General features: G+C 35.8%; 1 protein-coding gene across 1 annotated transcript; it reads right to left on the bottom strand.

Moving 5' to 3' along the window:
• Positions 1-269: 269 nt before the first annotated feature.
• Cfp1 (CXXC finger protein 1) lies at positions 270-10,913 on the bottom strand. Its single transcript, XM_019043105.2, has 11 exons — positions 10,640-10,913; positions 8,708-8,829; positions 7,860-7,950; positions 7,021-7,156; positions 6,366-6,556; positions 5,471-5,674; positions 4,424-4,561; positions 3,466-3,624; positions 2,688-2,846; positions 1,443-1,580; positions 270-545 (listed from the first exon to the last, which is right to left on the bottom strand). The coding sequence occupies exons 1-11, from the start codon at positions 10,664-10,666 to the stop codon at positions 366-368; spliced, it is 1,545 nt and encodes a 514-aa protein (XP_018898650.1). The 5' UTR covers positions 10,667-10,913; the 3' UTR covers positions 270-365.
• Positions 10,914-11,061: the final 148 nt, after the last annotated feature.

The raw sequence follows: 11,061 nt of genomic DNA, 5'->3' as shown, positions 1-11,061 counted from the left end.
CGATAATTGGCCTGCTGATGTACACGTCAGGTAACAGATGTTGCTCTCTATCTTTGTTTAAACTTTTTTTGTGTCGGAAACTACTTTAGTTCTTCCTCTACGCTCAAAACTGACTCCACGATGAATAAGTCCAGTCCAGCCCTTTTTCGGAAGGACCTCCTTCTTGGCTCTGAACTTGGATTTTTCTATTGGAATTCAACACGACTTATTTTTATACTATATTTATTCATTAATGCAATAGACTGAGGCCCCTAATGAATACAAAATCCTTGTTGATTTATGAAAGCTCTTTTTAATATGATAAGATCACAGTAATGCACAGGGAAACACAAACTTTTGATACATTCGAAGTGATAAAGTAAGTATCACTGCATCACTTCTTCGGGCTCTTTCATTGGCTGCTGCTCCTGCTGTTGGGCTGTCAACTGATCCATAATGTCATGGTTGTACGTGGAATGAAGAACCAATGCAAGGACTCCAGCCCTGTTCGCCATTTGCTGTCGAATTTGCCGTTCTTTTTCAACTAGTTCGTCCAATTTTAACCACTAGAGAATAAAAGCATTATGTAAAATTCTAGATCTCAATCATTAGGTAATACAATTAAGTAAAAGTCTGTAAAACAGTGTTGATTTTTTCTTTTTTTGCAATCTAAACTTTCTTATACCCTTTTCAAAGATATTATCCTAAATAGAAAGTACTTGAAAGGGAAAGAAAACAACACTTCTCAAAAGCATGCGTTCTAGTACAATTTTTACCAATTCTTAAAAAAGTTAGGAAAAGATTTTATATTCTAAAGTCACCAAGAGAATTAAAACTGATCAAAAGATACCAGGGAACAAAATAATAATGATTAAATTTTGAGTATGCAATGAAAATAACTTTATATTTTTGGCAAGGAAAAAAACTTCTTGCTATAGAAAAACCCTGGAGCTAAAAAGCCATCGATCATGTTTGATGGAAAATATTTCCATAAAGAAACAAAGTTTCTCAACACTGACTACAAAACTCAGACGGTGCGAGAACATTCAAATAATGAATAAAATCAGCAATGATATTCATCAGCAATTTTCTTAAGCTTCAAAATGTTACGAAAAACTGAATAAAAGTTGATACTTCCCATACTAAACTGACCCATTTCCAGGTGCATTCATCTCCAGAAAAAATAAATCATAACACTGCTTGACGTATTTGAAAATATTCTACAAAAAGTAAATATAAAAATAAAAAAAAATTCAGAGATTTCAGAGTTTTTTTTTCTTATGAGGTAATTAAAGATTGGTAAAAATTAAGCAGTATTTAAGGTGAATTTTTCGACTGTGGAAGCTGATTAGAGTAAATGGATAATAAACTGAACATTTGGTACTTACTCGCAATGTGAGCATTGAAAATGTAAGAGAAACATAGAAAGATTAATGACAAGAGAAAAATTGGAATATCTTTACCTGTCGGACTCTTTCTAAATCAATTTCTGCTCTGCGCAACTTTTCCCAACAGTAATGGCGGAGGCAAGCTTTTTTTGAAACCCGACAAAACTCTCCAGTAAAATTGAAAACATTTTTAACCAAGGGGCATCCGCACACCTGTAACAGGATATAAAATTGAAAACTTTCAATTATTGAAGAAAGAAGGGAAAGCACTTTAAAATGTAGCAATTACATAAAATGATAGGTGTTCTAGAGGGTAAATTTACCAATTTGGTATTTCCAAGACAGAAACAATCAGTAAAGATGATTGTGAAACCACTACTTCCTGCTTACTAACACACTATGCGACTTTGCATTTAGTCCACTAGTATTCTGAAAAAGTGGGCTTCCGTGGACCCACTTCCTCATTGCGCAGCTTCATAATGTCACTGTGCATCATCAATATCTAAGCTACTGCATGCATTGCTCACTAAAAGTAAGCAACTTCAGAATAGTTAACCCTTTCCACTCAAATTTTTTTTAAGGGCTCCCGCCCCTAACTCTGATTTAATTTGGCCGAAAATAAAGGTTTTAGGAGGGATGGCTCCCCAGTGACACCTAGCGGTGAAATTTTAAACTCAGGTTACTCGAGTAGTTCTGTAGTGTCACCAGAGAGCGCAGCACAGGTTTCCATGGCCATTATTTACATTGTTTCCGAGCGTTGAGGGAGACGGAAATTTTGTCGACACCTGAGCGGAACCCCTGAATCAATTTTGTCGAGTCCTGCTCGACACCTGAGTGGAAAGGGTTAAAATTCAAGTAAAATTAAGTAAAGCACATTTTGTTGCTATAAAATTGAAAGATTGATTTTGTTCACTTTGATATCAGTTACATCTGAACTGCAGGTTAATGAAGTATTATTGTTACCTCTTACTTGGTGGTTGGATTATTTATTATCCTATGCGCTGTCCCGTCTGCTGGCGTATTATAGCGCTACCTCTCTCTTACACATTAAGTCAATGAAAGATGTCTGTCGTGGTGGTTTCCAATATAAATTTTCAATAAATCCTCACAAATTTGATGGCATACTACTTAGTATTAATGCTGCTGAAAGCAGGTGCATTATAAGTAAATTACAATAATTATTGCTCCTCAAAGACACAGATCGTGTAGCAGAGCAACATAGTGGCGTGGCACATCTTGCCTCTAAATCATTTGGAATCGCTTATGGTTTTTTTTTGTAAATTTATTACATTTTTGAAATCAGTCTCAAAAAAGTCTTACTTCAGAGTCTAAAACTTTTGCATCTTTGCAATGTTCAGGGCAGAGAACTCTCAGACGTTTGCAATAAGTTCGATTAGCAGCATTATAGAAATCACAGAACATGTTGTTCCCCTCTATGCGAGTTTTGTAAACAGAGCCAAAAGACGCCTGGCTCTCATACTGAAACAAAAATACAGACAACGTACAGGAATTAAACTTTTTCATCTTAACGATATTGATATGAAATGTTAATATATAAAACATTTTACAGGATTGGAAAAAAAAATGTCAAAAAAGGTAACCATGGAGGCAAACTTCACCCACTTCACATCTTTAATCTCCAAGTCTTAAAGTGGACATTTTAGGTAGTTCTTTAAGCTATTATTGCCTCAAGGATATTTTACACAGAAAAAAATTGGCCCTCATAGGCTGTTATCGCAGTTTAATTTAAATTTTTTTCTCAGTGTGATTAAGAGTAGTCTCCAAATTCACCATCTAGCCATGGAGAGTGAAAGATATGAACTGCACTTCCACAAGACAAGTCAATTATAGAAATAATAGCCTTGCGCTGTAAATCGCCCCCCCCCCCCAAAAAAAAAAAAAAAAAAAAAAAAAAAAAAAAAAAAAAAGGAAAAACTGAGCTGGAAGCATGCCTAGAGTATCCTTATTTTTCTAATAGGTCTTTAACACTACATTATAACTGTAGCATTATTGGATTTCAACAATCCTGGCAAAGTGGAGTTTATCAATGGTTCATTGCCAAGAAATCGTTTGAACAGCTCTGGTGCTCAGATCATACCTTGTTAAAACATTTTTCCATATGTTTGATTGCTGTCCTTGAGTGAATTTCGTGTCCACACGTTATGCAGTACATGCTCATTTCATCTTCCTCTGCATCGTCTTGTGCTGACTCGTCAACCTCTGACTGTTTAGCTCGTTCAATAACAGCATCCAACTCCTGTAAGAATTTTTTAAAAATGCACTCGTAGTAGAAAAATTCAAGAGAGGGGTGGAATAAGATTGGCTATAGCTTGATAGTTTAGTTGGTATTATTCGTCTTTGTTTATTTAACATTATGCAGAGCGATCGATAATGATCACGGCGGATGCCTCTTTTAGAATTGATCATTTATAATGGATTTAATTTTAGGAAAAGACTTTGTCACCAACTTGCAAAAGGAATTATTATAAGGAAGATAATACATTTTAGGGTTATCCATTAAATGGACGTATTCATGCTAAAAGGAGCTACGTGTACAGGGTATGAGTGCAACATAGTTCTTTCTAGCATGATTACGCCAAATTGTACACTCAATAATACCCACTGGAAGAGGTGCGAACAATTTGACTGCATTAAAATGAATTTGAACACTTTTTTTCTGATAAATACCTTGCAATATAGGTGGTTTATCATTTATCTTCAGGACGATTTAAGGGTTTTAATTGAACAATTATAAAAATTGAATCAAATTTATAGAAAATGTTTGCAAATCTCAGAAATTGATATTCAAATTTTAAATTAAAAGTACTCAAAAAGAAATTTAAAAGTGCAAAAAAGGTAAATGCACTCATTGATACTTCAAAAAACAGAGAAGCTATAATCTGCTGTACTTTTGTCCTTATTATTGCGAAAGTGAACAACAAAATCTGATGATATACTCTTGAGACAAGATTTAAGAACAAATATTTGGATATGAAATTTACACAGCCAATAAATTAGTAGGCTCTGATTGTTGCAGCACAAAATAATTATCTTACTTTATGACGCTTGTCTAATTCTTGGAGCACATCACGGACTTCTAGTTGTTGTTTTCTAATGGCGTCCAATTGCCGTTTATTATTTTCTTCTGCTATACACGGGGATAGACTCCACTCTTGGATTCGTGGGGGCAGTACCTGCAAAGAATTTTTCTTTTTGAGTGTATTCAATCTCTCTACTATCTGCCTTGCTGGGCTATAATGAATTTAGACAATGATAATGGCCATTTTAATCATACAACTCCATTTTTAGATTCGGTCAAAGTTTACTGACATGAAGTTCCTGATTTCCGAAGTTTACAAACTTTACTGACTATTCTACCAATGAAAATTTGGGGATTTATTTAGAATTAGAAACGAGCAAAGCATTGAAAATTGATTCACAACAAAAATATTCTTCCTCTTCCTTCTCAAACACTTTTGTGAATGAAGCATGATGAGCTAACAGAATTTTACCTGCCTTGCTTTCAGTTTTTCAAGGACAATACGTCAGTTTCATTAGTGAAAAAATCATGATTTGATGGTTTAAACCTATGGATCAGCAAAAATTAATCAAGTCTGTCCTAACACCAAAGTTCACATTCAATATCGACGGAGATGTTGTATATTGGGAGACAAAGTGAATGATATAATCCTTTGTGGCAGAGTATGATAGTTTCATCTGTATTTTATGTCGAGCCAACAGTGCAATGACTGACGAGACTCAGATGGAAGATACCATGATATGCACCACCTATGTAGCTGATGTCATATGCCCTGTCTTTTGATGAGCGAAAGTGTGATGGGTGACAGATGAATATTCATTGACAAGTTATGTCTGATAACTTCTCAAAAATAATCAGGTACATATTTCATAGATTCAGCGAAAACAATCATGACATTCCTGATTCCAGTTTGGCAGGCCCATGATTTGAAGAGCCTCCAGTTAAACTACTGGGGCAGAGAGGCGCCAGTTACCAAAAATAACAAGTGAGAAACTTTGATAATATTTTTTTGATGAAAAGTCCGAGTTCATGTGTGCTTTTTTGGTTTTCTGAGCAAATTTACCTGATAAATCCTAGCGCTGGCTAATTTGAGACCACATGCATCTGAACAATACTTTGAGCCTATCCGAGCTGGAAAAACACATGCAGGACCATAACACTGCTTCATAGGTTCATTTGAGCTTCCATATTCTCCCTCAGAACTTGATTCTTTTCTCCGTTTTTTGTAGGATGGGCGATTCTGTTTATCTTTGGACACAGTGCGTTTCTAGAAAAAATATAGAAATTTTATGTAGTTATAAAGACTCAAGAGAAACAGAAATAAATCAAAACTTAAGACTGAACGATTAGAAAACCTATCGTGGGGTAGACTGAGAATTAAGTTTGGATCCTAGGATCGAATAGGCCATCACTCGACAATCAAGCATGAAAAAAATCATGGTTTTACCGCACAGAACAGTTGGAAAACTCTTGCATTGACTTGCCTCTTCCAAAATCCAAGATAAATAACAAGCTAAGGGAGCATATACCCCTGCTGTAGTTTTCAAAATCCAAGTGAAGAGGCATGACAATTTGATTCGGACAGAGCTTTGTACCCACCTGACTTGCATTTCAGTTTAGAAATTATGCTGATAAGTTTTTAAATTGACTTTTTCACCTAACCACTGCTAGATAAGTCACTGAAAGCCCCAACTGTTGGCCAGTTTAGCAATTTGTAATTAAATTGAGGAAATCTTTGTGCACTGACAGTTATAGGTCTGTGACACAGCGCAATTTTTGGGCTTGGAAAAGTGGACAATAGTGGCTCTTATAAAACCCAATTCAATTACAGTTTCTGGCATTGACTGTTTATCATATTCCTGTGGGCGAGATTTTTTTCAAAAGTAGTTTTGATTTACCGAATTTAGAGATAATGCACCTGGAATTTAAAAAAAAATACTGTGAGAGAATAAGAGTACCTTCAGCTTCAAGCAGACACGCTCATGACACTTAGTTTTCATGCGCCCAAGGCCACCAAATTTTCTCATCTCACCACATCCAGGACATAGACCACAGTCCTCATCTCGATCACAATTGACACAGCTTCCGCAAGATTTATCTCGGCGGCTATGGCCACTGTGAGCTTTACGACTGGTGTTGCTATCATCAACTGTAAAGTTACAAATCAAACATTTATCACTTTATTACTACAAATGTTAAAAATTCCTCTGATAAAATTTTTTTAACAAAGCAGTTGAAGACTCTAGTCAAGTAAGCTCCTTATTTTACACTCTCTTGTAAGACTTTGCAACTTTGTGTGACTTTGTCTGCGTTGAATGGTACAATGCAACCGCAATCAATGGACTTTAAACCCAATCTCATTGACTCACTGGAGCTATAGGTGGCCAACTCTTTTTCAAAACTTAAAATTATCCAATGTAATTTAATGTGACTGACTCTCAAGATATATGAAATTTCTCTTAAGAGTGTAAGTTGTAGGTCAAAAGAGCTTCTAAGATCACAGCCAAATTTTTGAAAGGATTTCTACATTAATACTGATCCTGTATAACACTCTTGAGACACTTTAGTCTAGGAGTAGATTACAATACTAAATAAAAAATAACTGGAACATACGTTGATACTTGCGATGCCGTTTTTGCCAATGATCATTTTTATTTACATTCATTTGCTTAAGCTCTGAATCATCATGCTTCTTGGTACCCTTCTCTTTAAAACGAGTTTTAATAGTTGGATCCTCTTCTTGACATCTCTGCAAAGAAATAAACAGCCAATTGAGAAACACTGTGGCATTCAGTAGCGCATAGTAATCAATGAAAAAGTCAACTTTAGAATTTAGGGAGGCAAAAAGTGCTCATTTATTTAAGATAAAGGATAATTATTAAAAATATTCCTAAGGAATAATGAATTATGGAGCAGTATACCTAAAAGTTCAAACACTTTTGAAAAGTAGACTTCATGTAAAATGCAATGTTAAAACAGGGGAGGGAGACACACGTGAAAATCATTTCATAAAATCAACTAGAAAAAATCAATTGATTCTACTAAAGCATTATCGAAATAACATAATTTGCTTTTTTTTCATGGTGATAAATTTAGATTTACATGGTTTGTACAGCATCAGGAACAAAAATTCAGCATTAATCTAAAAATTTTCAGGCACTTTTTCCTGCAAAAAAATAGGCGTAGTATCACGGAACCAAACATTTTTGGTTTGATATAAATTTACTGCTAATAATGAGAGAAGAGGAAAATTCAAACACTTTTCGCATAGCATCCATAAAATCAATCTATTTGAAAGCCCCCCCCCCCCCCCCAAAAAAAAACTTTGAGATCAGGCATTTTATAAGAACATTTCAGGGCAAACTTCTCAAGTTTGTACAAACTATGATGAAGCATATGTTGATCATACTTAATGTTCAGTTCAGGTGATGGGGAAATTAATTTATACTTACAACACATATGTACTGTTTAATGTATTTTGCTTCTTTTTGACTGATTCCAATGCAATCACCGTGGTACCATTCTTCACATGAATCACAGCCACTAATAAGAGGAACAAAAGAAAAAGAAGTAAGTCAATGGTTTTCCTTTAAATTCAGTCATTTCTTTGTCAAAACGATAATAAAGAAAAAACGGGTAGTCTTATATAAAAGTACACCCATGTAAATCTTGGAAGCATAATGACAATTCGACCGTGTAAGTCGGCAATCACGTAACTCATTTGTGATGTCTGAAAATCTCCGACTCTACGTTATTTTTTTAAAGGAGAACCAATTGACATCATTCCTTGGAGTTTTTGCAGAATTTTCTTCGCACAGAGAGGAAAAATCACGGCAGTTTTAAGGAATTGCCGTTGAGTCATTTTCCGTTCAAAAAATAATGTATGATGACATCGCAAACCGAGTTATGTGATTGCCGACTTAAGTACACCGTCAAATTAGTCTTTTTCTTATAAGAGAGGATTAGGGCAAGAAATCAGCATTTTGAAAAGCAAGGACAGTTCTTCTGGATTCATCCACAAATTGTCATTGACGCAAATGATGGCACTGCCCATAAAACTTCAGCTATTATAGTGATTTTTGGTTAAGTTTCAATCCAACATTTACTTTGCTTATGGCTACTTTTAGAGGGAAGGGCTCCCTTACTACTTCAAATTTCAAAAAAAAAGAAATAAAATGATTTTTTCCCCAACTCAGGCATCCTGCTTCTTTTGATTTAATACGCAACAAGGAAGCTGCAGCTACTTTTCTCATCAGATTTAAGAACTAATAAATAGGTAAGTGAAAAATAAAATACTAACATCATAAATCTAGAGGAGTCAGTGGATCTACAAACGCAGTACTTCCTTCCATCCGATTTGAATAATGTTGCTATCTTAGATTTACGCTCAGGTAATTGGAAAAGTTTGGCGATTTCTTCTTTCTGCAACAAAAATTTAGTTATTGAATGAAAACATGATTGAAAGGAGGGTAATGACTACCTCAATCATTGTAAGAAGAGCACAAAAAACCAAGTGGCCACCAAGTATTCATGAAATTATCATAAGATTGTTGACCCTGATACTTTAGCATGTGTAGGATTATACATATTAATGGAATGACCGTAGAGAAACTTTAGTAATTCATCGAGGAACAGATGACCATAATATTCAACTTCATATTTTTTGAGTTCCTTGCCTCACTGTATTTTTTTCTCTACTGAAAATTTCAAATCGAGTTCTACCTAGCCCGACTCCATCACACTGGAGTTTATAAGGAAATCTCTATAAAGGTGCAGCAAATAAGGCGTGCAATCCGCCACGCGAATGCGCTGCGACCGACGGCGGATAAATCTGTCATACGCTTTTTGCATGGGCATGGCAAATAAGCAACGCAATGGACACGGCGGAACGCCCAGATCTGTCCAGGATGGATCGGGACAGAATCCATCGGAGATTCCGCCGAGATTATGTCTCAATTTCACGAGTCAAGATGAATGACGAGGGAGGGCGCGAGCGCTTGACACCATGGCAGCTCTAATGAGGGGCCCACCAGCTTGAGTACCTCCTCGAACTATTGCCAAGTCAGTCTAAAATATTCCTTGAACAGAGTGTCATTGTCCATAAGGTGGCGGGTTATAAGATTTGAGAATGCCCCTTCCCTCCTTCACGCCTGGAATACTGAACTTGAACTCGGGGGCCGTCATCCAAATAAGTTGTGCATACATGCAAATTACACGAACTCCTCCTGCTTTATTTCTCCTTGCAAGAAGCTTACAAAAAGTAAATTATTCATTTTACACAGCAGGTCCCCCGAAAAACAAAGTTAACGTCGAAAACTGACCGGACGATACAATGGAATGAGGGAGTCAATTCCGCCGCTTATTTGCCAGGCACGACAGAACCGAATCTTTGCTCGACTCGTCGCTCGCTTCAGTGTTAGTCGCGGCAGATTGCGCACTTTATTTGCCGTACCTTGATGAAGCTGAACGTGCGAAAGAAGTTTGAGTCCAGAAATTTCCCTCCCACACACCCACCTACCGCTTGTAGCAGCAGACTGGGCAGTGTCCTTGCCCTGCCACCCACCTTACCTTCATCGAGCCTTGCTAATCGGCTGCTATGACACTACGCAGCAGCAGCCTGTAGTTTCTTTCGATCTCTCTCATCACTTTCTGCCAGAACTGCTGCCAGTGGTGGGTAAGGAGGCTCTCTCTTTGTCCTCCCAAAGCTTTCTAGAAATTTCTTGGGCTTAACGAGGGTGCCACATGTTGACAAGTTGTGGGAAAAGCCCCCTGGCTAGCCGTGCAGGGAACGGCTAGTGTAGAATGAATCACAAAGGCATGGTTCTAAATTTTGAATTAATTACTGATTGTATAATTTTTTTAGAGGGACAACTTCATGAGTTGTTACTGAAGGCTATTAAGCTGTTCCTTTTTGCAGTAAGGCATACGAAAATTTTTTATTTTTATTTTTTACATAAGATACATAAAGCCACCATATGGGGCTATTGTACTAGTCAACATGGTATTTAGTTACAAAAAAGACGTTAAAACAAATTTATCTTATAATAAATTTATTATATAAATTATAGTAAATTTATTATAAATAAATTTATTATATAAATTATAGTAAATTTATTATATAAATTATAGTAAATTTATTATAAATAAATTTATTATATAAAATTAAAATTATAAGGATATAATAAGGATAGAATAGAGATTTAAACTAAAACTGATAAATAATAAGCCTTACCGAAAGTTTGGTTTGATCTTTCTCCATTTTGGCGAGAGAGTGAAGAAATTTAGCAGCGACTGATTTACATCAAAACTTCTGGAGAGAATTGACAATAGTTTCACTTCTTCACTTTACCATTTGAATCATCAGAGAGTACAGGAACGAGCTCATTACTTAATCTAGAAAAATATAGAATAATTGAAGATGTTAAAAACAGTTGAGAAGAAATAAATGGGCTTCTTTTTTTTCAAAGAGGTTGAAGATGGGTCAAAAAGGCTGAAGGGAATAACATAACCTCTTCCCGATTGTTTACTTATGTGACGTCACATCGACAAAGTCAAGCTTTAAATTGCCTTCAATATGTTGTGCAACTATTGTCGCTACAGATGTGTTGTTCTTTTTGAAGGCGTTTCGTTTAAATAGGCAACGCATTCTGTTGG

The sequence above is a fragment of the Bemisia tabaci genome, chromosome 4, assembly GCF_918797505.1.
Source record: "Bemisia tabaci chromosome 4, PGI_BMITA_v3".
NCBI lineage: Eukaryota > Metazoa > Arthropoda > Insecta > Hemiptera > Aleyrodidae > Bemisia > Bemisia tabaci.
Note: the sequence above shows the minus strand (reverse complement) of the source record. Positions and strands in the feature narration are given on the sequence as shown.

Excerpts from the sequence above, each read along its gene's own strand:
- Cfp1 (XM_019043105.2), bottom strand. The coding sequence starts at position 10,666 with ATGGAGAAAGATCAAACCAAACTTTCG. Across the intron at positions 8,830-10,639 it reads AAGATCAAACCAAACTTTCG|AAAGAAGAAATCGCCAAACT; the intron begins GTAAGGCTTATT and ends TTTTTGTTGCAG. Across the intron at positions 1,581-2,687 it reads CAAAAGTTTTAGACTCTGAA|GTGTGCGGATGCCCCTTGGT; the intron begins GTAAGACTTTTT and ends ATCCTGTTACAG.